The sequence below is a fragment of the Crotalus tigris genome, unplaced genomic scaffold (assembly GCF_016545835.1).
Source record: "Crotalus tigris isolate CLP2741 ecotype Arizona unplaced genomic scaffold, ASM1654583v1 scf7180000020352.946698, whole genome shotgun sequence".
NCBI classification, from domain to species: Eukaryota; Metazoa; Chordata; class Lepidosauria; order Squamata; family Viperidae; genus Crotalus; species Crotalus tigris.
Genome location: NW_024097981.1, coordinates 848,851 through 876,088, shown reverse-complemented (window position 1 = coordinate 876,088; position 27,238 = coordinate 848,851). Strand labels below are relative to the sequence as shown.

The 27,238-nt window shown below is 41.9% G+C and overlaps 1 protein-coding gene across 1 annotated transcript in view; it reads left to right on the top strand.

Annotated features, from left to right (window-relative positions):
* Positions 1–12,168: 12,168 nt before the first annotated feature.
* The window catches only part of AQP1 (aquaporin 1 (Colton blood group)), a 41,771-nt gene continuing 26,701 nt past the window's right edge, over positions 12,169–27,238 (top strand). The window contains exon 1 of the mRNA XM_039366751.1: positions 12,169–13,214. Coding sequence (XP_039222685.1) covers positions 12,825–13,214 — 390 coding nt within the window. The 5' untranslated portion in view covers positions 12,169–12,824. The remainder of the gene's footprint in view (positions 13,215–27,238) is intronic.

The following is a 27,238-nucleotide window of genomic DNA, read 5'->3' as shown; positions in this document are numbered from 1 at the left end:
TTGTTGTGAGCATTTCTGTTGAGGATTGGCAGTGGGGGTGGGGTGGGGGTGTTTGGTTTTTATTCCCCCCCCCCATCTGCTGGGTGGTTGCAGCAGGTTTTGGTCACTTCACATGATCCTGGGACACTGTGACCGTCATAAATATGAATCAGTTGCCAAGCATCAGAATGTAAATCACAAGACCCTGGAGATGCTGCAACATTCCAGCTGATTGGTGCTTCTTCTGGGCTCAGCAGAAGCACCAGGATCAGCACTGAGCTCCAGCTGGAGCCTGGCGCTGATCCTGGTGCTTGCAATGAGCCCTGACAGCCCCGAAGAAGTGCCAATCAGCTGGAAAGCGGCGGTGATCCTGGCACTTCTGCTGAGCCCTGACAGCCCTGCAGCTCCAGCCATCTCTCGCTCAGGCTTGTGCAGTGCTTCCACCGGTTCAGCTCATTCCCCTCCCCTGCTACTTTTCTAGGATGGTTGTGTACCACCTGCCAAGTGCCAATGTACCACAGGTGGTACCTGTACCACTGGCTGAAAAGCCCTGTGGCAGAGGACAGGAAGGCCTGGAGGAACATTGTCCATAGGGTCACGATGGGTCAGACATGACTTCGCAACTAACAACAAAAATTGCCTAGAATATTTCATCCTGCATACACTGGTTTTAAGAAAAGATGCAAAGAGTCATATAATAATAAAAAAATCCTGGTTATTAGAATTGCTTAAATGCTAATCCTCATGAGTCTGCAGGATTTGCTTTACAGCTTTTGATTCAGTTTGAATCAAGATTTTGATTCATGTTTGGCAGAAGTTCAGAGTTCCTATACAGATAGTGCTCAACTTGAAACTGCTTATCTAGTGTCTGTTCGAAGGTACCATAGTGCTTAAAAAAGTGACATGATTGTATTTCACACAACCATTGCAGCAACCATGTGATCATGTGATCAAAATTCAGATGCTTGGCAACTGACTCCTTTTTATGACGGTTGAAATGGCGTGATCCTCTTGCGACCTTCCGACAAGCAAAACCAACGGGGGAAGCCAGATTTACTTAACAATTGTGTGACTAAATTAACGACTGCAGGGATTCACTTAATAACTGTTGCAAGAAAGTTCATAAAAAGGGTCAAAACTCACTTAAAAACTGTCTTGCTGAGCAATGGAAATTTTGTGGGTCAATTGGGTTTGTAAATTGTTACAAATGAGGCTATTTCACCACTTATTAAAATCCAGTAAGGAACTTTTAAGGTTGTGTTTGAATTTTAAGTTCAGCATTCCAGTCCTTAGCACAGTGGTTCTCAACCTGTGGGTCAGGACCCTATTTGGGGTCGAACAACCATTTCATGGGGGTCACCAAACAACGCAGTCCACCATTCCCCCCCCCTTTTCCTTAGCTGTGCTACTCCCTTTTATTCTATTGGCTTTTGAAAGCCAATCGAAGAGACTCTCTTGAATAGAGTCTAATTCTATTGGCTTTCAAAAGCCAATAGGAATTGTCCAGGCTGTCTCTGCCCTGCTGAGCTCGCTAAAAGTCCCGTTCTGCAAATGATGCTGCACCAGTAGAGTAGTCCTCGACTTACGACCGGTTGAGTAGTCCTCGACTTACAACCGGTTGGGGGGGGTCGCGGCATTAAAAAGGTTGAGAACCACTGCCTTAGCATGATTAACAAAACAAATTTGCAAAACTAAAAAAATATGCTTAAGGCAGGATTAGAACTCACTGTCTCTTGGTGTTTCACCCAAAGTTACCCAGCCAGCTTTTTAAAAAAAGTTTTTTATTTATAATACAGTTAAAAAAAAAGTGGACATAACATAACATTCCAGTATAAGTATTTCTAACAATTTGTTCCTCTTCTTACATATAATTCTTTATATATACATACATTTTTTTCTATACAATATCTAATTTGTTTCTCTATTTACTAACATACAATTATATATATTTCTATCTTAACACTAGATTATAACCCGGACAGTCCTCCTTGATTCACACCAATGATAGAATTTGTCCCAGATTTCAAAATAATCTGACTCTGTCTTGTCCTTCATTTCCATTGTGAGCCTGTCCATATTGGCACACGTATTTTGTATAAAATCTCTTCTTCTGTTGGGGTTTCTTTATTCCACCAATTTTGTACAAATGCCAATCTAGCAGCAGTGAGATTGTGTAAAATCAGGTAAAGTATCCCTTTATCATATTTCTGTGTATTTATGCCTAATAGGAAAAGTTCTGGTTTTAGCTCTACCTCTATCATTAATATTTCTTCCATGCTTAAGGTGGGACTAGAATTCATAGTCTCCTGGTTTCTAGGCCAACACCTTACCATTATACTAAACTGTCTCTCAGTCTTTTTTTATCTGTACTCTTCTCTTTAAAGCAGTGGTTCTCAACCTTTTTAATTCCGCGACCCCCAACCGGTCGTAAGTCGAGGACTACTCAACCGGTCATAAGTCGAGGACTACTCAACTGGTGCAGCACCGTTTGCAGAATGGGACTTTTGGCGGGCTCAGCAGGGCAAAGACAGCCTGGACAATTCCTATTGGCTTTTGAAAGCCAATAGAATTAGACTCCTATTCAAGAGAATCTATTCTATTGGCTTTCAAAAGCCAATAGAATAAAAGGGAGTAGCACAGCTAAGGAAAAGGGGAAACAAAATGGCGGACTGCATTGTTTGGCGACCCCCGTGAAATGGTCGTTCAACCCCAAATGGGGTCCCGACCCACAGGTTGAGAACCACTGCTTTAAAGCTACCAATTTCGAAGTCTTTTAAAACACAGCACCAGAATACATTAGCAAGCGTCTTCCCAACATCAGATCAGTCTATATGATCCAATCACTGGCTATTAGTTCTCAGCGCCTGCAGCACATACGTAGCCATCAGCTTGTTTTTGCTATGTTGTGAGATTTTTGTCTAATGCTATTTTTAATTTTTTTTTAAAAAAATATTTATATTCTGTGCAATGTATATATTTGATATAGTGCGAATGTTAAACAAATATATATAGCTGCCCCATGGATCACATTTAACATGTTTAAAAACATGTATTTATGATTAACAATTTTTTGATGTGCGATAGAGTTACTGGTATATTCAGTATTGCGCTAGATATTCAGAAAAGTTGTAAGCCACTAATTGAGGAAGACCTTGTGCTGAACTTGCTTCAGACTTCAAAGTACAATTTGTGTACACAAATTTAAGCAAAGGTTGCTCAGGGAGATGACTTAAAATGTGTATATTTGTGTGTGATGTGTGTGCGTGCGTGCACAGAGAATAAGAAAAAAACAACAAGTGGGAGCTTCCGGTACGAGGCGACGGCGATGGCGGCTATCTTCTAGCCGTCCAGCTGGGGAAGTGTCAGAGCCGCGGAGCACAGCGTGCATCAGCTGGCCCGCGGCTCGGAATTCCCTTCCCGGGCAAAGGGAAGGGACAGAGAACGCAGGAATAGAGGTAGAACCCCTAAACCCCCTCTGGATTTATTTCTAGAGGGGGTGAAAGGAGTGTTCCCTCGGAGCTCCTGCTGATCTCCGCCTCCCAGCTGTTTTTGCTTCCTAGGAAGCAAAAGAAACCGCCGCTTCTATCTCCGTGTTTATAGTATTTTGGTGAGTAATTTTTAAACGGACAGAGCAGTTTAAAGGATTTTTGTTATATAATTTAGGTGTTTATTTTTTTTATTATTTGATTTTGACTATTTTTCCTCCTTTTCTTTGTTATATTAGTGAAAGGATTTAAGATGGCGTTTTGAAAGTGTCGGAGTTTTTTTTCCTTTCTCTTTTGTTTTACTTTCCCTTTTTAAGGATTGGATTTTGCTTTTGCTTTTGGTATAGAAATTTTTTTTTTTCTTGAATTGTTTGCTCTTTTATCTTTTATTCTTTGGATTTTCTCTGGATTTTCAAGGACTATAGTTTGTCTCTTTTTAAATTCTTTTTCTTTTTCTTTCCTCCTCCCTTTTTGTGTGGAGGGGAAAGGGAAGTGAGAACTGTGCTTTTTAAAATGGCTTCAAAGAGGCAGCAGCCTTCTTCAATACCCAAGGTTGTTTCTTCTCCTATAACTTCTACTGCACAATTACAACAACAATCTAAACATGTACCACCGGCTCAGCCACCACCCTCCCCCCCTTTGCCTGGTCTTTCAGTACAAGAGGTTAGAGGCATAATGGGAGAGATTGTAGTTCAAATGAGAGAGGAAATGAAGCAATTTGCCTCACAGATTAAATCAGAAATTAAATCTGATCTTAAAGAAGAGATAACGGGGATAAAGACTAAATTGGAAGAAAACAATAATGATTTGCGACAAGACATACTTGCAGCAGTTTCAGGGTTGGCTACTGTGGTGGTTAAGCTCGATGCAAGGCTTGAGGAAGTGGAAAACAAAGTTGATTCTTTTGATGATAAAATTCAAGATGTGGAAAGGAAGGTGGAGTCCTCACAAGAAGATATCTTGATGTTTCAGTACAGACAGATGGAGTATGCCCTGAGGATTAGAGGCCTCAAGGAAGATATGAATCAAGATTTGGTGGAGGTTGTCCTTACTGATCTGGCGGTGGCCTTGGATATGGATAAAGGAGAATTACATAGAGAAGTGGAAAAAATTTATAGACTCAACTCTTGGATTGCTAAGCAGAAGAATTTGCCTAGAGATGTGGTGATTTATTTTACAAAGAAGTCCCTGCGGAATGAGATTATACAAGCCTTTTACAACAAAAGATTTCAGATTGCTGCCCAAGATGTTATCATTCTAAAGGAAATCCCATCCAAAATTTTAAGAAGCAGGAAAGACTTCGCTTTTTTAACCAATGAGCTTAAAGCCAGATTGATGCCATTTAGATGGGAAATTCCGATGGGTATTGTCTTGAGCCATGCGGGGACACGCTACAGATTGAATACAGTTGACAAAGCTAGAGAGTTTTATACTTCGGTCCTGGGTGCAGGTTCAACTCCATCTGGTCAGAAATCTCCGAGTGGCAAGGAAGTCGAGCAGCAATCTGAGGCATTAGGTTTGGTTTCCGCTGGAATGATACAAGCTGAAAGGCAACGCCAGATGGACGTTAAAGAGCAGAGGATGACTCGTGCAGCTTATAAGCGTAAAGAGAAGGAGCAACGTAAAAAAGAGCTCAAAGAGAATTCTTCTGGAAATGCATCACCGCCGGTGGGAGGAGCAAGACCCAAGAGTTATGCAACACATGCAGCTCTTTCAGATCTTGATGGTGTCTTCTCCAGGCTGCGTGCCAAGGGAGATGGCAAAGTTTTTGACCTGGAATGTTAATGGATTGAATTCTCCTCAGAAACGGAAAAAAAATCTTTTATTATTTGAAGCAACATACCAATGATGTTATTTGCTTACAGGAAACTCATATCTTACTTAAAGATCAGAAATATTTAGTCAATGCTCGTTTGGGATCTCATTTTATATCTTCTGCTCCTGGGAAGAAAGGGGGAGTTGTTATATATGTTAAACAAAACCTACCAGCTTGTCTGGTAGAATCAGATCCCCAGGGGAGATATGTGATGATTGAACTTGGTATATATGGTAAGAAAGTACTCATAGTGGGACTTTATGCTCCAAATCAATAACAGGAACAATTTTATAAGCAGTTACATCAAAAAATAACATTGCTTGACTATAGATCAGTGGTATTAATGGGTGATTGGAATGGTGTCTTAGATATACAAAGGGACAAGAAAGGTTCCTCTCCTTTTCTTAAACAAGCAAGGTTACCTAAAGCTTTTTTTGATATGAAGGAAGACTGGGAATTAAGGGATTATTGGCGTGAATGTAATCAAGAGGAGAGAGATTTCACTTTTTTTTCTGATAGACACCAATCTTTTTCAAGAATTGACTTTTTTTTATTACTACGGATTTGTATAATAAAGTAAAGAATGTAAAGATTTTTCCTAGATCACTGACGGACCATAGCCCAGTTTGGATGGAACTGACTCAAGAGAAAGAGGAAAGGAGATCCTGGAGAGCTAATGAAAATTTGTTTAGACAAGAGAAGAATGTTCAAAAGTTAAAGGAGTGTTTAAAGGACTATTTTGTTTTGAATATGTATAAGGGGACTTCAATGTCAATGGTATGGGATGCAGGTAAAGCATTTATGCGTGGTGTCTTGATAAAAATGAATAATTGTCATAAGCGGAAGCAGATTCAGAAACGTAGAGAACTTGAAGACGAAATTAAATCAAAAGAAAGGGCTTTGATTCTAAATCCTTCTGATGAAAGTATTAAAGAATCTGTAAAGTTATTAAGGTCACAATTTAATATGTTGATAGCAGATCAAGCTGCAACTAATTTATTGTTTATGAAACAAAATACATTTTGTAATGCTAATAAGCCTGGGAGATGGTTGGCTTATCAATTAAGAAAGAAACAGAGACAGAGAATAATAGAGAAAATAAATTACAAGGCTAAATTAGTTTCTCAGAAGGAATTGATCAAAAAATCTTTTTTGGATTATTATCAAAAGTTATACAAATCTACTAACGTGCAACTGCTAGATATAAATAAATATCTAGCTGAGGCAAGTTTTCCCAAATTGACTGAGGATCAGAAACATGAAATTAATGGCTTAATTACTAAGGAGGAAATTGCCTCAGCAATTCAATAATTGAAACTAGGGAAAGCACCGGGTACGGATGGGTTAACAGCTGTTTATTATAAAGCTTTAATGGAGGAGATGATCCAACCATTAAGTGATCTTTTTAATGGTATCTTACAGGGTTTAGAGATTCCTCCTTCATGGCGTAGTGCTTTTATATCATTGATTCCAAAGGAGGATCAAGATCTTACTTTACCAAAAAATTATAGGCCTATATCTCTTTTAAATGTGGATTATAAGATATTTGTAAAAATTTTGGTAAATAGGCTTATGAGGGTGGTGCATCATCTTGTGCATAAAGATCAATCAGGGTTTATAACTGGAAGGTATATGAAAAATAATGTTAGACAAATTATTAATCTATTAGAATATTTAGACAAGAACAACCAAGTTCCTGCAGGGCTCATATTTTTAGATGCTGAAAAAGCATTTGATCAATTGAATTGGCATTTTATGCTAAGAGTAATGGAAGAAATGAATTTTGGCGAAAAGATATTACAAGCCCTCACGGTAATATATCAAAAACAAACGGCACAACTTATTGTTAATGGAGATTTGTCGGAGGTTTTTACAATAGAGAAAGGTACTAGACAGGGGTGTCCTTTATCGCCATTGTTGTTTGTTTTAACATTGGAAATATTATTGATTAAAATTAGAGAGTCTCAGGAAATTAAAGGAATAGAAGTTAACAAAAAAGAATATAAGTTGAGAGCTTTTGCGGATGACTTGGTTGTTACTTTGTCGCAACCTGATTGCTCTGTAGTAAACTTATTACAGTTGATTCATTATTATGGTTTGGTTTCGGGTTTCAAGATTAATGTAAATAAGACTAAAATTTTACCTAAAAATATGTCTAGTCAGGAGAAGCAGATTTTGGCTAACTTGACGGGTTTTGAGATTGTTAATAAGGTAAAATATTTGGGGGTGATGTTGTCTGTTTCTAATGTAAAATTATTTAAAAATAACTATGAAAGGTTGTGGGTCAGGGTACAGAAGGACTTGAAGAATTGGGAGAAGTTGCAATTTCTCTTATGTACCCTGACGTACAACCCAAATGTTGGAGATGTGGTTATACGGATGCTTCTTATTATCATATTTGGTGGTCATGCAGAGAGATAAAAGCATTTTGGATCAAAATATGGTGGAATATCCAGAGAATTTTTAGAAGGAGGGTAAAATTTACTCCGCAATTATTTTTGTTGGGCATTGTTACAGATTGTGATACAAAGGAGGTTGTATTGATGTTAAATTTGATTACAGCCGCCAGGCTGTTAGTAGGACAATACTGGAAGAAGGAATCTTTGCCTACATTGCAGGAATGGTTTCTTAAAGTAGCTTATCTGGCGGAAATGGCAAAGATTTCGGCTTTCTTAAAGCAACAAACGCAAGAGAAGTTTCTTGCCATTTGGGACAAATGGATAAAATTTATACAATTTAGATTGGGTATTAAAAAATATCACATAGCTTTTTCATAAGTTTTATTTTCATATATAGAGAATGTTATATATAGATACTTTTTATATATATATAAATATAAATTTTTTTTAATTTAATTTTTTATTTTTATTTGTTAATTTTTAACTAAGCCTATATTCTGCTCTGGGAAGCTCAGGGGGGGGAAGGGAGGGTGTTTGTGAGGGGTGGGGGATGGGGGTTTTTTTTATATGTGATGTTTAGTTTTTTTTTGTATATGTTGTTTTTTGTTTTGTATTATTTTTGTCTTTTTGTAAAATTCATAAAACTTTCAATAAAAATTTTTTAAAGAAGAAAAAAACAACAAGTGGTGTTGCAAGAAGGTCCATTCACCGCTTTCACCGCTTCTGGAGGCAGGTTGTTCTACTGATTAATTGTTCTAACTGTCAGGAAGTTTCTCCTTAGTTCTAGGTTGCTTCTCTCCTTGGTTATTTTCCACCCGTTGCTTCTTGTCCTGCCTTCCGGCGCTTTGGAGAATAGCTTGACTCCCTCTTCTTTGGGGCAGCCCCTGAGATATTGGAACACTGCTATCATGTCCCCCCTTGTCCTTCTCTTCATTAAACTAGACATACCCAAGTCCAGCAATCGTTCCTTATATATTTTAGCCTCCAGTCCCCTAATCATCTTTGTTGCTCTTTTCTGCACTCTTTCTAGAATCTCAGCATCTTTTTTACATCATGGTGACCAAAACTGGATGCAGTATTCCAAGTGTGGCCTTATCAAGGCCTTGTAAAGTGGTATTAACACTTCACAAGATCTTGATTCTATCCCTCTGTTGGTTTTTTTGGCAGTTGCTGCACACAGCTGGCTCCTATTTAAGTGATTGTCCACTAGGACTCTGAGATCCCTCTCACAGTTACTTCTATTGAGCAAGGTACCCCCTATGCTATACCTGTACATTTGGTTTTTCTTGCCTAAATGTAGAACCTTATTTCTTTAACCATTGAATTTCATTTTGTTAGATAGCTCCCAGTGTTCAACAAAGAGTACTTTCTGAATTTTTTTTTATATGATTTCTACACTGGTGGATGAATGTCAAGTTTTGGAGTACATTAGAATCACAGGGATACTGTGGATTCTAGTGCTGCCTAAGGCACGAAGCTAGCTGGGCGATCTTAAGTCTCTTTCGGCCCTAGAAAGGACGCAAAGTCAAAAACCACCTTTGAAATGTTGCCAAAAGTTTTCAGGGATTTCTCTAGGTCAGAGGTCCCCAACGTTTTGGGCACCAGGGACCGGTTCCGTGGTGAAAAGTTTTCCCACAGACTGGAGGGTGCGTGGTTTTGTGTGCTGCCTGCATCCCACAGATGGGGCTTTGCTTGTTTGTGCGGCCTAGTTAGTACTGGTCCATGGACTGGGGGTTGCGAGGAGTGAAAAATGGGAGGAGGAGAAGGAGAAGGAGGAGGAGGAGGAGAAGAAGAAGAAGGAGGAGGAGGAGGAGGAGGAGAAGGAAAAGAAGAAGAAGAAGAAGAAGAAGAAGAAGAAGGAGGAGGAGGAGGAGGAGGAGGAGGAGGAGGGAGGAGGAGGAGGAGGAGGAGGAGAAAGAGGAGGAGGAGGAGGAGGAGGAAGAGAGAAGGAGAAGGAGGAGGAGGAGGAGAAGAAGAAGGAGGAGGAGGAGGAGGAGGAGGAGGAGGAGAAGGAGAAGGAGGAGGAGAAGGAGAAGAAGAAAAAGAAGAAGAGGGAGGAGGGGGAGGAGGAGGAGGAGAAGGAGGAGCAGGAGAAGAAGGTGGAGGAGGAGGAGGAGGAGGAGGAGGAGGAGGAGGAAGAGGAGAAGGAGAAGGAGAAGAAGGAGGAGGAGGAGAAGGAGGAGGAGGAGGAGGAGGAGGAGGAGGAGGAGAAAGAAAGAAAGAAAGAAAGAAAGAAAGAAAGAAAGAAAGAAAGAAAGAAAGAAAGAAAGAAAGACAGACAGACTTTGGCCCAGTCTCCTTTTTTCAGCTCAGACTACCTCAAAAGATTGTTGTTATTGCAAAAGGAAATGGGAAAAATTGAACACCTCTCTATTGCGCTGAGCCTGGAAAGTTCTCTAAAGAAGGTAGGAGAAATATCTAACAAATAAGAGATCCAGTTTGGTTACATGTAGTCCTTGACTTACAACCATTTGTTTGGTGACTGTTCAAAGTTACAATGGCACTACAAAAAAATGACTTACAATAGCTCATTTAGTGGCCTATCAAAGCTTCAATGACACTGAAAAAAGTGATACAACCATTTTTCTCACTTATGACCATTGCATCATCCCCCTGGTCACGTGATCAAAATTCAGACACTTGGCAACTGACTCATATTTATGACGGTTGAAGTGTCCCGTGATCACGTGATCCCTTTTTGTGACCTTCTGACAAGTAAAGTCAGTGGGGAAGCCAGATTCACTTAACAACCATGTGATTAACTTAAACAACTGCAGTGATTCACTTAACAAAGGTCATAAAATGAGGCAAAACACACTTAACAAATGTCTTGCTTAGCAGCGGAAATTTTGGACTCAGTTGTAGTTATATGTCAAGGAAGGCCAAGATTCTAGTCCCATGAAACTTTACAGGCTGACTTGTAACCCAAGCCTCTCTTCCACACTGGCCCACCATGCAGGTTCATTGTGGGAGAGAAATATGTTTTGTACTGCTCATAGATATAAAGACATAGCAAATTCTAAAATATTATTTGGAACATTTTACATCAGTTCACGAGGTCTGGACCACAAACACATTTAGATGCTGCCTTGTACATTTTTTCTAAACAGATACTTACTGTACCATCTATAGAAATTCCTTCTCTTTTGATGTAGAAAGCTGGCCTGTAATTCTATAGTCCCTGCTGATGGAAAACAGCTCTACACACTACTTTATTTTTTTGTTGTTGTTCTTTTTTTCTTCCAGGGTTGAAATTGCTCCCAGCAGAAAAGTTTTCTTAGTTCCCCTTCCTGCCCTATATCAAATGCTGTTACAGTGCAGAATAACTTAAACATGACAGAAAACAGGTTTGGAAGGGACCTTGAAGATCTTCTAGTCCAACCCCCTGCTCAAGCAGGAAACCCTATACCATTTCAGACTAATGGTTGTCCAGTCTCTTCTTGAAAACCTCCAGTGTTGTAGCACCCACAACTTCTGGAGGCAAGCCCTTCCACTGGCGAATTGTTCTCACTGTTGATATAAAACTTATTGTAATAGTAATAGTAGTAAAGTTGGAAGGGACCTTGGAGGTCATCTAGCCCAACCCCCTGCTCAGGCAGGAAACCCTACACCATTTCGGACAAATGGCTGTCCAGTCTCTTTTTAAAAACTTCCAGTGTTGGAGCATTTACTGCTTCTGGCTGCCTGAATGCCAACGAAGCAACTTCGGATTTCATCTGTACCAAATGGATAATAACTCTGAAGCCTAATTTGACGAGGAGTGGAGTTTCACAACAACAACAACAACAAAAAAAAAAACCGCACAAATATTTGAAGGGAAGAGATAGGACGGGTGAAGAAAAACTCAAGTTTCTGCTTCAGCAGGTCATTCTGATCTAGCTTCTAAACGTCTGCCTTAAATCTGAATATGAGAACAACGCTGCTTCAGATCCCTGGAAGCTACTCACCCAGAAGGAATGTCAGATACAAATAAAATATATCCCAAGCCTGGATCTGCTGTTATCAAGTTGGGCTTGCAAATGCTGTTCCGGGGGAAAAAAGCTACTGAAGGCATCTTAAGATAAAATTCAAAAAGTTTAAATGGAGTGAGTCCAATTCCTGGATTGAAGCTGATAGGAACCCCTTTTTCAAGTGACTGGAAGTTCCCACTTCTTTTGCTGGCATTTAGCAGGAAAAAAAAATCATACTTTTTTTCTGCTGCTTTTTCCTGTTTTCCAGATTTGTCCTTTGTGAGATCAGCTTTCTAACAACTAAGGGTACCTATTTATCCAGAGGGGGAAAAAAAATTGATCACAACCCCTAAAAAGCACAGTCAAAGAAGGCTGCTGTCTCCCTTGTTGCTGCAGAAGTGAAGGACTAACTATTCTCTTTTTGGTTATTGTACCTCTGATTTATTGATTGATTGATTGATTTAAAGGTCAGGACCCTCACAACCACCCTCTTCTTCATGGTCACTTGCAAACATTTCCAGAAAACTCAACTAAAGCAGTTTCTGCTTATGAAAGTCAGAAAGGGCTTTAACGATGGCCTGTTTCTGCCTTTGCATGTGTACAAGATGAGAACAAGGTGTTTAAAAGCCTGACTATGAGCAATGGTGGTGACTTGTTAATCAGGAATTATTCAAAAAAGGAGAACGGTGCCACAGTCACGGAGAACAACAACAGAGTCTGCTGAGGGAGAAGTGAAGGAGTAAAACTTTTGTGGGTGGGTGGAAGCTAAGGGAAGAGGGAGGGAAAAAATTTTGGCAAGCAACGGATGGTGCTTTGCATCAGTTTAACAGTGAGCAATAAGCTTCTTTCCTCTCATTGTACACCACCCTTCCCTCCTCCTGGTCACTCAGGACCCTATAAATAATTCGTTTTCTCCTGTCTTTCTCACTTCCCAGTTTTTAAGGCAGCAGGGAAAGCCAGCCTACGAGGCTAGAGAAAGAGAAAGGAGAAAAGGGCAAAGAGGAGAAAGAAGAAAGAGGAAAAAGAGAAGAAGAAGAAGAAGAAGAGGAAGAAGAAGAAGAAGAAGAAGAAGAAGAAGAAGAAGAAGAAGAAGAAGAAGAAGAAGAAGAAGAAGAAGAAGAAGAAGAAGAAGAAGAAGAAGAAGAAGAAGAAGAAGAAGAAGAAGAAGAAGAAGAAGAAGAAGAAGAAGAACATCATGGCTAGTGAATTCAAGAAGAAAGCTTTCTGGAGAGCTGTCGTGGCTGAATTTTTGGCCATGAGTCTCTTCATCTTCATCAGCATCGGCTCAGCCTTGGGTTTCCAATTCCCTGTGATGGTCAACAAGACCATCACGCCCATTCAAGACAACGTGAAAGTCTCCTTGGCTTTTGGCATCTCCATTGCCACCATGGCCCAAAGTGTGGGCCACATCAGCGGAGCCCACTTGAACCCGGCCGTGACTTTGGGTCTTCTGCTCAGCTGCCAGATCAGCATTCTCCGGGCTGTCATGTACATCGTGGCGCAGTGCTTGGGGGCTGTGGTGGGCACTGCCATTCTTTCCGGCATCACGTCCAATCTGGAGGGCAATTTGTTGGGACTCAACCAGGTAAGTGGGCTGGGAAGCTCTTCTTCTTTGCTGGGGGAGGGGGCAGCTGATGTTAAAGATTCTAGTCCTCCTGGGTGATGGGAAGCACGAATTGGCACCCGCTGCTCCAAATGAATTGAGGATGTTGGTGATGTTCTTCGGCATGCTTAGCTGGTCGGAGATTAATTTCGTGGAAACCAGGAGAGCAAAGTCTTCTTTTGATGGCTTTTCGGGAATTCCACCCCCCCCCCCAAGAGCTGCTCATAAGATTTTGCCTCCAGCCAGAGTTGGTGCTTCTTTGTAACAGCTGGGCGTGAAGCGAAGAACAGCTATTGTAGCTAGAGATAAGAACAGGGCAGAGCATGGGGTTGTTAATGGCATATTTGGTCACGTGTGGTGGGAGATAAGCTCCAAAGGATGGGGCTTGACAAGGCGAATTTTAAATATTGGGGCTCCAGGTTTCCAATTGCCCCATAGTGAAATGGCCATTCACTGTTGGTCATCTGGTGACAGCACGGGAATTTCTTTGTGGAGAGGATGTTGGCAACCTGCATTCCTTGTTCAGCCTTGAAGCCAAATTGTTTACCAAAGACTCTTGTGGAATTTGAAGTGTTTGGAAGTACACTGTTCTAGAACCCAGAATTCACGGGTATGAAATTGGTGTCCTCACTGGAGGCATTCAAGCATGAAGATTGAAAGGTTAAGTCTGGGGGCTTAGCTGGTAACAGAGAGGGAACAGGCAGAAATTCAACAAGTGGAATCCTTCTCCCCCACCCCTGCCCTCCTCTTTCCTTTTCACCCCTTTTATTTTCTCCTTCCTTCCTTCCTTCCTTCCTTCCTTCCTTCCTTCCTTCCTTCCTTCCTTCCTTCCTTCCTTCCTTCCTTCTCCTCCTTCTCCTCCTACTTTCTCTTTTTTCTTCCTCTGCCTTTCTCCTCTCTTCTTCTTTTCTCCTCCTCCTCCTCCTCCTCCTTCCCCCTCCCTCTCCTCTTCCTCCTCCCCCTCCCCTCCCTCCCTCTCCTCCTCCTCCCCTCCCCTCCCCCTCCCCTCCCCCTCCCCTTCCTCCTTTCTTCCTCCTCCTCTTGTCTTCTCTCTGTGTGTGAGTTACTCTGTTTTTCTTAAAGCTATAGGACTCAGAGAAATTAAAACTGGGAGTGGCCCCTTTGGTCTCCTTCAAACACAGAAACATGTCAATAATCAGGCTGTACCAATAGCCTGACTCTTATCTTCTCCAGCAGACTACTCCAATGGAGAGATTCAAAGATATTCAATCAGCAGTCTGTGCTTATAGATGGTCTCTTATCTTCTCCAGCAGACCACTTTGGAGATACTCACAGTCACCAAGGCAAACAGAGACAGTCTGGGGCAGCCCACTCCAGAACTAAGAAGTGCACAAAAGAGACACTGGGTGCAGCCTCTCCATTTTTTCATGCTTTGATGCCTCCAATGAGGGGCGCCAGTCTCCTTTAATAGGAGTGACCAAAAGAATGAGCATTTGGCCGCCCTACACATGCAGGCACGCCCTTTTGCACACTCAGGCATAACTTATGTCCCTTGGCACATGTCTCTGGGGACTGTCAGTTGCAACAGTCAATGGATCACCTCACCTCCCTGGGCCAGTTTACAGAATCTAAGGATTCTTTATGACAGAGTTCCCCAACCTTTCCAGCTTTGCAGTCCAGCTGGAGGAAGGGGAGAGCGGATGGTTCTACATGCGCAGTGGGCACACACGTGCATACAGCCCCATTTGCACCAGGGGTGAGTACACACGCCCACCGCTTGTGCAAATGGAGCATGCATGCATATGTTCGGCCATTGCTCAAACAAGTGGGGATGCACATGAGTACACTCGCCCGCCATGTCTGCGGCCCGATTCCGAACGGTTCCATTCATGGTAGTGGGCTGCATCCTGGGAGTTGGGGACCCCTGACATCTGAAAGTTCCATCAGGCAACAGCTCAAAATGGTTCTTTGCTTCAATTTGAAGCAAAGTTGAAATCAATCAATCAATCAATCAATCAATCAATCAATGAGAATAGAGCTCAAGCAGGAGACCCTATGTCATTTCAGACAAGTGGCCGTTCAGTCTCTTCTTTAAAACCCTCCAGTGATGGAGCACCCACAACTTCTGGTGGCAAGCAGTTCCACTGGTTAATTGTCCTCACTGTCAGGAAGTTTTTCCTTAATTCAAAGATCCTTCTCTCCTTGATTAGTTTCCAACCATTGTTTCTTGTCCTGGCCTCTGGTGCTTTGGAGAATAATGTGACCCCCTCTTCTTTGTGGCAGCCCCTCAAATATCAGAAGACTGTTATCATGTCACCCCTGTTTCTTCTTTTCTCTATTCCTGCAACCGTTCTTCATAGGTTTTTTGTCTCCAGGCCTTTAATCATCTTAGTTACTCTTCTTTGCACTTTTCCCCCCTCCAAAGTTTCAACAACTTTTTTTGTAATTTTTTTCAACTTTTTAAGCAACGTGTTGCTCCTTATTTATCTGCCTCTCTTTAAAACCAGGCTGATCGAATATTGGAATAAGCGGGTGCACACTAAAGCATGGCAAGGGGTCCAAAGAATAAGGTCAAAAAAGGCAATATGGCGCCTCAGAGGGACTGATCAAAGCTGCGACTATTTTTATGTGGATTTCATCTTGACTTTTTGATCATACTTTGCAGACTCCCTGCATGATGAGGTCCAGATTTGCCTGTCCATGTTCTAATATCTGCAAGAAAAGTCTTCTCCAGTGGCTAAAATAAAGAGGATTATTACACCAACACTTTCTTTTTTTCATGCATGTTTAGGGGGCCACCAATTATTAGAAAGTTTGTCATGGAATTGTGCAGCAGCTGTCCAGATAAAATTGGAAACACGCACAAACTTGTAGTCTTCTATATAACTATAAATATGTTTAATGTTCAGATTTACAGGAGTCTTTGTCCTCATCCAAAAAAGGAAGAACATAAGATAGTCAGGAACACACAAACAGCATGAGGTAAATCTAAACTGCATGCAAAGCATCCAGAAGAAAAAGGCGGGAAAAATGGGAAACTCCCCCTTCTCACCCAGCAACCAATCAGAGCGTAGATTGCCACATGCAGGAGCCCCCATTCTCCAACCAATGAACTACAACTGTGTGTTCTGGCCCATTGTACATTTTACTGTTTCAGATGCTAAATTCAATATCCTAACAAAGTTCTCCCTCATTTAAGAATGTTTTGGAGCGTGCAGCATTTTTTTCCACTTGCAAAAAAGAAATTCATACAACTTTTCTTATACCTCCCAACTTAATCTTCTTCTTCTTCTTCTCCTTCTCCTTCTCCTCCTCCTCCTCCTCCTCCTCCTTCCTCCTCCTCCTCCTCCTCCTCCTCCTCCTCCTCCTTCTTCTATGGCTTAAAAAATTGGGGTGGATTGATGGATGGATGGATGGAAGGGATGAATGAATAATGGAAGAATGGATGGGATGGGTGGATAGATAGGAAAAGGAAAGAAGGAAGGAAGGGATGAATGGATAGATAATGGATGGAAGGACTGTGGATAGAAGAAAGGAAGTAAGGAATGGATGGATGGAAGAATAGATGGGATGGGTATATAGGAAGGAAGGAAGGGATGGATGGATGGGATGGGTGGATAGATAGGAAGGAAGGGAGAGATGGATGGATGGATAATGGATGGAAGGACAGTGGGTGGAAGAAAGGAAGAGATGGATGGATGGATGGATGGATGGAAGCATGGACGGAAGAATGGAAGAAAGGATGGGTGGATAGGTAGGAGGGAGGGAAGGAAGGAAGGAAGGAAGGAAGGAAGGAAAGAAGGAAGGAAGGAAGGAAGGAAGGAAGGAAAATAATACCCCATGCTTGGTTATTGAGTTACAACAAAAGCACTTCACACAATGGTAGATTCCTTCAGGGTCTACCCAATCAACTAGTTTCTGTCTAAAACATCAGTCAAACCAACTGACTTGACTTGGATTTTTCAACATTGATTCTTCATGCCAGAAGTCCATTCTCTTTATGGCAGTATTGAAAATGTGAGATCAGAGAATATTGGAGATCAGCTTGGGGAAGACGCTTTCTTCCTTAGGCTGTGGGAAATGACACAGAGGCACAGTGAGGACTAGAAAGCTGTTTAGACTAACTACTGTTAAGAGGAAGAGCAATTGGCATAGAAATGAGGAATTGTATCTCTCTTATTCAGGGGTGAGGGACTATTAATATGGTCTGTCTGGGCTGGATATTTCCCCTCTCTCAGAAATAAAATACAATTTAAAAACTTGCTCCCTACCTGGAAATTGCCCCATGGGAAAAAAAAATGAGAATCACCATTTTTCTTTTTCATAGTGCAACATTGCAGTCCAAAGCCCCTTTTTCTTAGCGACTAGATATTTGGCTTTTATTTTATTCTATTGCCTTTAAATTGCAATAGCAAACCAGGGCTTCTGTTCTGGAGGCGAAATGCTACAGTTTATCCACCTCCATTCTTGGCCCATTAGGAATTGCCATCTGTGGTTGCAGGAAGGAAAACAAGAGAGAAGGAAAGGAGAGAGGGAGGGAGGGAGGGAGGGAGGAAAAGAGCGAGAGAAAAGAGCAAGAGAAAGAAAGAAAGGAAGAAAGAAAGAAAGAAAGGAAGGAAGGAAGGAAGGAAGGAAGAAAAAAGAAAGGAAAGAAGAAAGGAAGGAGGAAGGAAGGAAAGAGAAAGAAAGAAAGAAAGAAAGAAAGAAAGAAAGAAAGAAAGAAAGAAAAGAGAGAGGGAGGATAAACAGAGGGAAGTGAAAGAAGGAAGGAAGGAAAGGAAAGGGAGAAAAGAAAAAGGGGAGGAAAGGAAAAGAAAGGAAAAAGAGAGGGAAGGAAGGGGAAGGAGAAGGAGAAGAGAGGATAAATGGAGGGAAGGAAGCTTCATCCTAGCTCAGCGAAAAAATCCTACTATTTTTTTTGCTGTTGGATCTTGGACAAATTCTCCATGCCAATCCTAGTCAGAACACATTGGGCTTTTATCTTTCTGCTGCTTTGGGCCTATCTTTTATTTTTCAATTGTTGTATGCACTTAAATCATTTTTTGGAGAGGCTTCTTGGCACTTGAAGGACTGAAGTGCTGATGAATAGATGCAGTGAGCGAGTCAGGAAGACAGGGGACAGAGGTTTCATTGACTGTTTGCCATCTCAGGCCAGTTCTTCTGTGTCTTGGATCCATTTTTCTTCCTAACAGAGAACAGAAACAGAGGAGAGTACTATAAACAATCATTTGCTGACTTTATTAGGCAAGCAGCGTCCTTAACCTAGGAACAAAATGTTTAAAAATGTGACGCTTGGTTTTGGAAAACTCCACCTCTGGGCTGCAAACATATAAGTGGCCACTAGGGGGAAAGAAATACTCTTAAACTCAAAGGCGCTATCTCTGGCTAGACAGATTTTTGCAGGCTGGTTAAAGTCCAGCTAGATCAGTGTTTCTCAACCTTGACCATTTTAAGGCATGTGGACTTCAACTCCCAGAATTCCACAGCTGTGGAATTCTGGGAGTTGAAGTCCACATGCCTTAAAATGGTCAAGGTTGAGAAACACTGAGCTAGATATTTGGATTCTTTTTCCTGTTCAGGAACGTTTGATTTCCAGTCTGTTTTTGCCTCAGGGAAAAACTAACGTGCCTCAGGATGCATGGGGGATGCCAGTTTTCATGTCCTTTTAAGGGTCATTATTTGGCAGGTGTCTTCAGCAGCCCTAAATTTTGAGCATGCAAGGAAACAGTGCTGAGAGATGGGAAAAATAATATCTATAAATAATATATTGCTTATCCAAAAAGGTCTTTCCCCCCCCCTCCTCGCAAAGTTCATCTTCAATCACTGAGGAATTCTGGGAGTTGAAGTCCACAAGTCTTAAATTTGCCAAGTTTGCAGACTCCTGCTCTGTAGAAAAAAAGAAATGTAAAATCTCAGACATTTGGACGAGAAGGGTGAGCATTTCTGCCTTCCCAACTTCTGCCTGTAATTTCTGTTGAACTAGGGAGTGGATGAGGTCCAGTTCAGCAGCGCAGATTTTACTAGGTTTTAATTTGCCATGTTTGGAATTCACATTCCCCATTCAGCCAGTCAATTCCCCTCATGTCAGGTTTTTATTTTGCACTTGGGAAAACACACACACAAGAGAGAGAGGGGGGGGGGGCACAAAGGAGGAAATAAGATCCTCTACAAAGTTGTCAACCAAACTTTTTAAAGGTTGCAAAGTTTTGGAAAGAAAAGCTGTGTTTCCAAGTCAATAATGGTTTCAAAGTCTGAAATTTGCGAAAATGATCATTTCCTTTTTCTCCTCCTCCTCCTCCTCCTCCTCCTCCTCCTCCTCCTCCCCCCCCCCTCCTCCTCCTCCTTCTCCTCCTCCTCCTCCTCCTCCCCCTCCTTTTCTTCTTCTTCTTCTTCTCCTCCTCCTCCTCCTCCTCCTCCTCCTCCTCCTCCTCCTCCTTTCTAGCACTGATAATGTTCCCTAGTTGTGTCATGAAATGCCTGCAAGAAGACCACCAAGCTCAGAAAGCATCAAGGACCCCATAGTCGTCGTCCTCCTCCTCCTCTTCCTTCTCCTCCTTTCTCCTCTTCCTCTTCTTCCTCCTCTGTTGACCACTTAGGGTGCATTTTGGGATCTTCTGGGGTGGGCCAAATGGCAGAAGAAACCAGCCTGGGACCACAAGTGTTCCAATTGACAGTTGCATGGATTTACTATGTTCCTGAGCATTTTATCTAAGAATAGCATTATGAAGACACAAAATTAAGAAGGAGAAACTTTGACTTTTCTCAAAGCTGGCATTTGAGAAGCTACTTGTTAGAAAAATATCACCCCCCTACCAATGTGGGAGTAAACAGGATAATAGAGCCAGTTCTTGACTTACAACCGTTTCTTAGTGATGTTCCCAGCTGCCTTCCAACCAGCCTAGTCAATGGCAGAAACTGGATTCACTTAACAACCATGTGCTTCTTTTTAATAGTCACGTTGATTGGCTTAGTCAAGGCAAAACATTCATAAAACTCATTTAACTACTAACATGTTTAGCAGTGGCAGTTCTTCTCTCAAATGTTTGTAAGTAGATTTCAGCGTGGTTTGTCTTATTGTCAAATGGTCTTTAAGCAATTGGTCGTAAGTCGAGGACTACCTGGATGTGGCTGTATAATAGTAGGCTCTTGCAAGTCTGCTTGTTTGGGATTTCCTGTCCTTACATCCCAGTGAATCCCCCTCCAACGTAAATTATGAGTCCTGTGATAGATATCATGGATAACAACAAATCATGGAGAGAAGCAACCCAGAACTAAGGAGAAATTTCCTGACAGTGAAAACAATTAATCAGTGGAACAGCCTGCCTCCAGAAGTTGTAGATTCTCCAACACTGGAGGTTTTTAAGAAGAGACTAGACAGCCATTTCTCTGAAATGGTATAGGCTTCCTGCCTGAGCAGGGGGTTGGGCTAGATGACTTCCAAGGCCCCTTCCAACTCTCTTATTCTGTTATATTGCTGAGGGGTAGGGATACACGTTTCTATGTGCAGGACAAGAAGGTGAGTTTCAGTGTCGCTTATTTGTGTAGAAATGCTTTGTGTTCTTAAGGCAACTGTTTCCAAGCTTATGCCTAAATTTTGTGGCATGGAAACTTTTGTTAACTTTTTCCTTTGGCAACTAAGGGTTGGAGACAGAGCGTAAAGGCTAAAGAAATGATGTCAAAGAAGGGGGAAAATAAAGATCTTTTTTTTTTTCTCCTTGTTTTTCCTGGCAAGGTAGAACATTATAATTCAGAATCCAGATAGCTTGCCTGGACTTCAGCCCCCAGAATTCCCCAGCATAGGTGGGCTTGTATTCCCAGAACTCCTCAGTTAGCATGCAATTCTGTAGAATTCTGGGAGTTGAAGTCCATACATCTTAAAATTGCCAAGGTTGAAGAAACATTTCTGAGGATGATGAAGTTTTGATGATGAATAGACACATCTGTGGTGCGTTCTTGGAAACAGCTGTGGAAACAGTTTACCCCCATCTTTTTCTGGAATGGTTTTCAAATTCTGAAAGATCTCCTGGTGGCCTCCACTCCTGTGGAGTCCTTGCAGCTCTCTGAGCTTGGATGATTTATGACATCATCAGTGCTAATGAATTTGGCTTTGCACCCTGCTTATATTCCAGTAATCCGCAACTTATCACAACTGAACCCCAAATTTCCATCCCTAAGCAAGACAGCTATTGTGAGTTTTGTCCCATTTTGTGACCTTTCTTGAAAAGGTCACAAAAGGGGATCACATGATCCTGGGACACTCCAACTGTCATAAATATAAATATGAGTCAGTTATCAAATGTCTGATTTTTCATCATGTGATCATGGGAATGCAGTCGTAAGTATGAAATAGGATCATGTCACTTTTTAAAGTGCTGTTGTAACTTTGGACAGTCATTAAATTAATAGTTGTAAGTCAACAACTACCTATATAATAGTTAGTCCTGCCTCTGTGGTGAGATGTGCTTTTCTCATTGGTAGTTCCTTGGTTAGGATATTGCTGTCTGCTGGCTTATTTATCTGGTGTTAATCCCTGTTTATCTAGGTATAGACTATTGGAGAGATTGTGCTATTTGTCTTTTGCTCCTTGCTTAGCCTTTTCATTTTCTCCTTTGAATGGTGTATAAATGTGATTTGTTATAAATATGGCTTACTATAAATGTGAATTTTGTAGAATTCACTATTTGGAGATTTCCTAGTGGTCTCCCTTCCAAGTGCTAACAAAACTCCAATTCTGCTTAGGACCTATTAGGTTCTGATGTATGTAGGCCAATCATAGTAAATTACCTTATATTTTCCCCCTAATTGCTTCTCATTCAATTATGGAAGAAAAATCCTTGCAGAAAAGGAGACGATTTTGCAAAAATTCCGATGGGTTAATATAGCATTTTGTATATTTATGTGGCAAGATGTGGGGGCTTTCCACTTTGAACCAATCACTAGGAAACTGTGAGTTCTAGTCCCACCTTGGCATGAAAGTCAGCTGGGTGACTTTGAGCCAATTGCCAGGAGACAGTAAGTTGTAGTCATGCCTTAGGCACAAAAAACCGGCTGGGTGATTTGGGCCAATCAACTAGGAGACGGTGAGTGCCAGTCACTCCTTAGCCATGAAAGATGACTCTGAGTTCTAGTCCCACTTAAGCATGAAAATCAGCTCGATGACTTAGGATGGGGTAGGCCACCTTGGCTCTTTTATGACTCATGGACTTCAACTCCCAGAATTCCTGAGCCAGCCATGCTGAGGGGACAGGGAGAGGTTTCCAAGCTGAGCCAGGCTGGCTCAGGAATTCTGGGAGTTGAAGTCCATAAGTCATAATGCAGCCTAGGCCTAGACTAGAGGTAGGTCACCTTGGCTCTGTTATGACTCGTGGACTTCAACTCCCAGAATTCCTGAGCCAGCCATGCTGAGGGGAAAGGGAGAGGTTTCCAAGCTGAGCCATGGTGGCTCAGGAATTCTGGGAGTTGAAGTCCACCAGTCATAAAGCGGCCTAGGCCTAGGCCAGAGGTAGACTATCTTGGCTCTTTTATGACTCGTGGACTTCAACTCCCAGAATTCCTGAGCCAGCATGGCTCAGCTTGGAAACCTCTCCCTTTCCCCTCAGCATGGCTGGCTCAGGAATTCTGGGAGTTGAAGTCCACGAGTCATAAAAGAGCCAAGGTTGCTACCTCTGACTTAGGACTAAGGCAGTGCTTCTCAATTATTTTCTGTCATGCCCCCCTAGGAAGAAGAAAACATTTCGCGCCCCCCCGCGCGACTGTCTATCCAATCGGGTCCTTTGCGTGTGTCACGTGCGTCCAATATGACAGTATTTGCCGAGGTCAAACGAGCCCCCCTTTACGGAGCCTCGCGCCCCCCCTGGGGGGCCCGCCCCACTATTTGAGAAGCACTGTACTAAGGAGACAGGAGTTCTAGTCCTGTCTTAGACATAAATTCAGCTGGGTGACTTTTGACCAATCCCTCTGTCTCAGTCTTAACTACCTCAGAGGGTTGTGGGAAAATAAGAAGAAGAAGAAGTTTAACTCCTCAGATTACTGTAATTAATTAAAGCGGATTTTTTTTTTAAAAATGTAATAATAATAATCCTGGCAAAATTGAACCATTTGGGTCTTGTTATTGGGCTCTGTTTTCAAAGCTCTTCTGTTTGAGATTCCTTGTTTACCACAGAAGTTTGAAACTTCACAAAAAGAGACATTGGCACGGTTAAGTCATTCACTCTTAATTTATTTGCCTAGTTTTATTCCTTCTTCCCCCAGCTAGGATTGCAAACTTGATTCAGTATCATGTGAAATTGGTGTTTTGATCTCCACATTCCAGTCTTGCTGTGAAATGTCACAACCCACATACCAACTTCTCTTATAGAATAGCAGAGTTGGAAGGGATCTTGGGGGTCATCTAGTCCAACCCCCTGCTCAGGCAGGAAGCCCTATATACCATTTTAGACAAACGACTATTCAGTCTCTTTTTAAAAACCTTCAGTGATGGAGCACCCACAGTTTCTGGGGGCAAGTAGTTCCACTGGCTAATTGCTCTCACTGTCTGGAAATTTAGATTGGTTCTCTCCTTGATTAGTTTCCATCCGTTGCTTCTTGTTCTCCCTTCAGGGGCTTTGGAGAATAGCTTGACTCCCTCTTCTTTGTGGCAACTCCTGAGATATTGGAAGACTGCTATCATGTCCCCCCTTGTCCTTCTCTTCATTAAACTAGACATACCCAATTCCAGCAAACTTTTTTTGTATGTTTTAGCCTCCAGTCCCTTTGATCATCTTTGTTGTTCTTCTCTGCACTCTTTCTAGAGTCTCAACATCTTTTTTATAATACGGTGACCAACACTGCATGCAGTTTTCCAATTGTGGTCTTACCAGAGCATTTAAAAGCAGTACTATCTGTTCTCCTGATCTTGATGCTATCCTTCTGTTGATGCAGCCAAGGACTGCATTGGCATTTTGGACAGCTGCAGCACAAGGCTGGCTCATATTGCCCCCTATCTCTGCCCTTTCGAGAATTGCTTTTAATTTTATTCCAAGTGCTGCCATGTAAAGCAGATCATGCCCCAAAGCGACGATGGGATCTTCAGGTTGGTGCCTTGATCCACAGCCTTGCAAACTGTAATTGTTGTGTGCTGATTTGATTCCCAATCCCCAAGCTTTTAATATTCCTCAATATTACAAGAGAGGGCATGATTCTTAGATGTGACGGGAGGTCATTCCATGGGTGATGTGTGTGTGTGTTTTGTCATGAAGGGGATGACCTGCCTCCAAAACTGAATGACTTAAGAACACTAGAGGAGAGTGCCTCTTTCACTCTTACAAGGAAAGTCTTGCATTTTTCTGTGCACAATACAATGTCTTATGCCAGGGGCTCCCAACCCCCGATCCATGGACCAGTACTGGGTCGCGGCATGCCAGCAACCAGTCCACACAAACAAGCAAAGCTCCATCTGTGGGATGCAGGCACAGAAGCGGTCCCTGGTGTCCAAAAGGTTGCGGGCTTCTGCCTTATGCTACAGGGCTAGAAATTCTTGGTATGGATAGTTTGGAACTGTGACCCGGTCAGATTGAGGTATCGCATACAAAATTGTACATATCGTGTTTCCCTGAAAATAAGACCTACCGTAACTGGAAAATAACCCCTAGTGCAGTGGTTCTCAACCTTTTTAATGCTGCAACCCCCCAACTGGTTGTAAGTCGAGGACTACCTAACTGTTCGTAAGTCGAGGACTACCCAACCGGTCGTAAGTCGAGGACTTTCCCTGCCCAGGAGCGCCACGCATGTGTTGTGCTGTCCCCTGCACTGGCTGAGGCGTAGCTGGCAAGCGGCAGAGACGGTGCAGGCCGACCTTCAGCTGGGCCACCAGCTGGCCCAGCCCAAGGGAGGTAAGGTACCTGCTGGGCCCCAGGTGCGCCAGTTACCCTCCCTGCGCCCGCCGGCTTCCCACCTCCCACCCCTGGCCTTCTTTTACTTACATTTTTAGTAGTTGCTCAGCAGGGAGGGGTGGAAGCTTCTAGACAGCTCGCCTTCGCTGCAGACAACTTGCAGCACCATTTGCAGAACAGGACTTTTGGCGGGCTCAGCAGGGCAGAGACAGCCTGGACAATTCCTATTGGCTTTTGAAAGCCAATAGAATTAGACTGTATTCAAAAGAGTCTATTCTATTGGCTTTCAAAAGCCAATAGAATAAAAGGGAGTAGCACAGCTAAGGAAAAGGGGGAAAAAATGGCGGACTGCGTTGTTTGGCGACCCCCGTGAAATGGTCGTTCGACCCCAAATGGGGTCCCGACCCACAGGTTGAGAACCACTGCCCTAGTGCATGATTTTTCAGGAGGCTTGTAATATATTCTCCACCCCAAAAATAAGCCGCAGTTAAGATCATCAGACAGACAGATGCATTTAGTACTGTATTTCCCTGAAAATAAGACCTAATGTGTCTTTTGGAGCAAAATTTAATATAATGCCTGGTCTTATTTTTGGGGAAACATGGTAGTAACGTTTTACTTGTAAATGACTTTTTTACTTTAAAAAAAGTTCTTTAGTTTCAACTTTTCCCCTCAAGACCATGTAGGGCATTGCATGCCAAAACAACTAGATAAAAATACAGTTTTTCCCCTTGCCATCACTCTGCTAAATAACTAATTCCCACAATATTGTTTTATGCCTTAGGATATCAAACCATATAGTAGGGCTGCATTAATATTATCCTTTTCATCTTTCCTATTCACTTTAGTTTCTTATGACTATCACTTTGTTGTTTGTATCTTATGATTCATGTTGATTGCTTTTATTTAGTATCTTATGATTATCACTGAGTGTTATATTTTATGATTTATGATAACTGTATTATGATTTTGATTTGTCACTTGTTCCTTGTATGTACATTGAGAGCTTCTGCACCAGAAAACAAATTCCCTGTGTCTCCAATCACACTTGGCCAATAAATAATATTCTATTTTGTTCTAGTTTTAATCGTAATGCAATGCATGAGAACAACTGTTCTAAACTTAATGTGTTGTTGTTAGTTGTGAAGTCATATCCGACCCATCACGACTCCATGGACAATGTTCCTCCAGGCCTTCCTGTCTTCTACGATCTTCTGGAGTCCATTTAAGCTCACGCTTATTGCTTCAGTGACTCCATCCAGCCACCTCATTCTCTGTCGTCCCATTCTTCTATTGCCCTCCATCTTTCCCAGCATTAGGCCCTTCTCCAGTGAGTCCTTCCTTCTCATTAGGTGGCCAAAGTACTTGAGTTTCAACTTCAGGATCTGGCCTTCTAAAGAGCAGTCAGGGTTGATCTCCTCTAGGACTGACCAGTTTGATCTTAATGTAACTTAATGTAAATGGCTTTAAACTTGATTGTAAAAAAAATGGTTTTTGTAATAGAGTTTCAAAATCTGGAATATCTTATCCAATTCAATTGTCTCAGTTACTAACCTTCACAGTTTTAATTCCAGCTTAACTTCTATGAACCTCATCCCATATTTAAGAGATTCCTTAAAGGCACATGTGTAAGAAAAGTACACTAAGGAACCTAACATCCCTGTCACATTTTAGAGGGTTTTTTTTCCATTTTGTTCATTTGAATTTGTAATTTTTGTTTGATGAATGAACGGACAAATGAACGAACGAACAAACAAACAAATAAATAAAGTCTATTTCTGCTTGGTGTCTCAGTGGCATCTGGATGGCTACTTAGACAACCATTATAAAGATCTAAAATGGATCTTGGCCTTGTCCAGTAGGTAGGTTGCTCTTGAATTCTTATTAAAAAGAGGCTTAAACCTCATGAAGATCAGGTCTGTTGAGGATATTCAGTCTTGACGTTTCAGAGTTGGCTCCAGCTGGGGGTGATTGCCTCTGAGATACTTCCAAACACCAGCTGCATGAAAACCATGCAGGAAAATGGTATTCCTCTTTCTTGGAAGCATCTCAGAGACATCTGGTTGGTCCCCATGAGAAGTAAACATGGACCTTTTGTCCAAGCCAGCAGGACAATCTTTGTTTTGTATCATCTTCTCAGTTGGCGTCCTTCAGATACCTTAGGACAGGGATCTT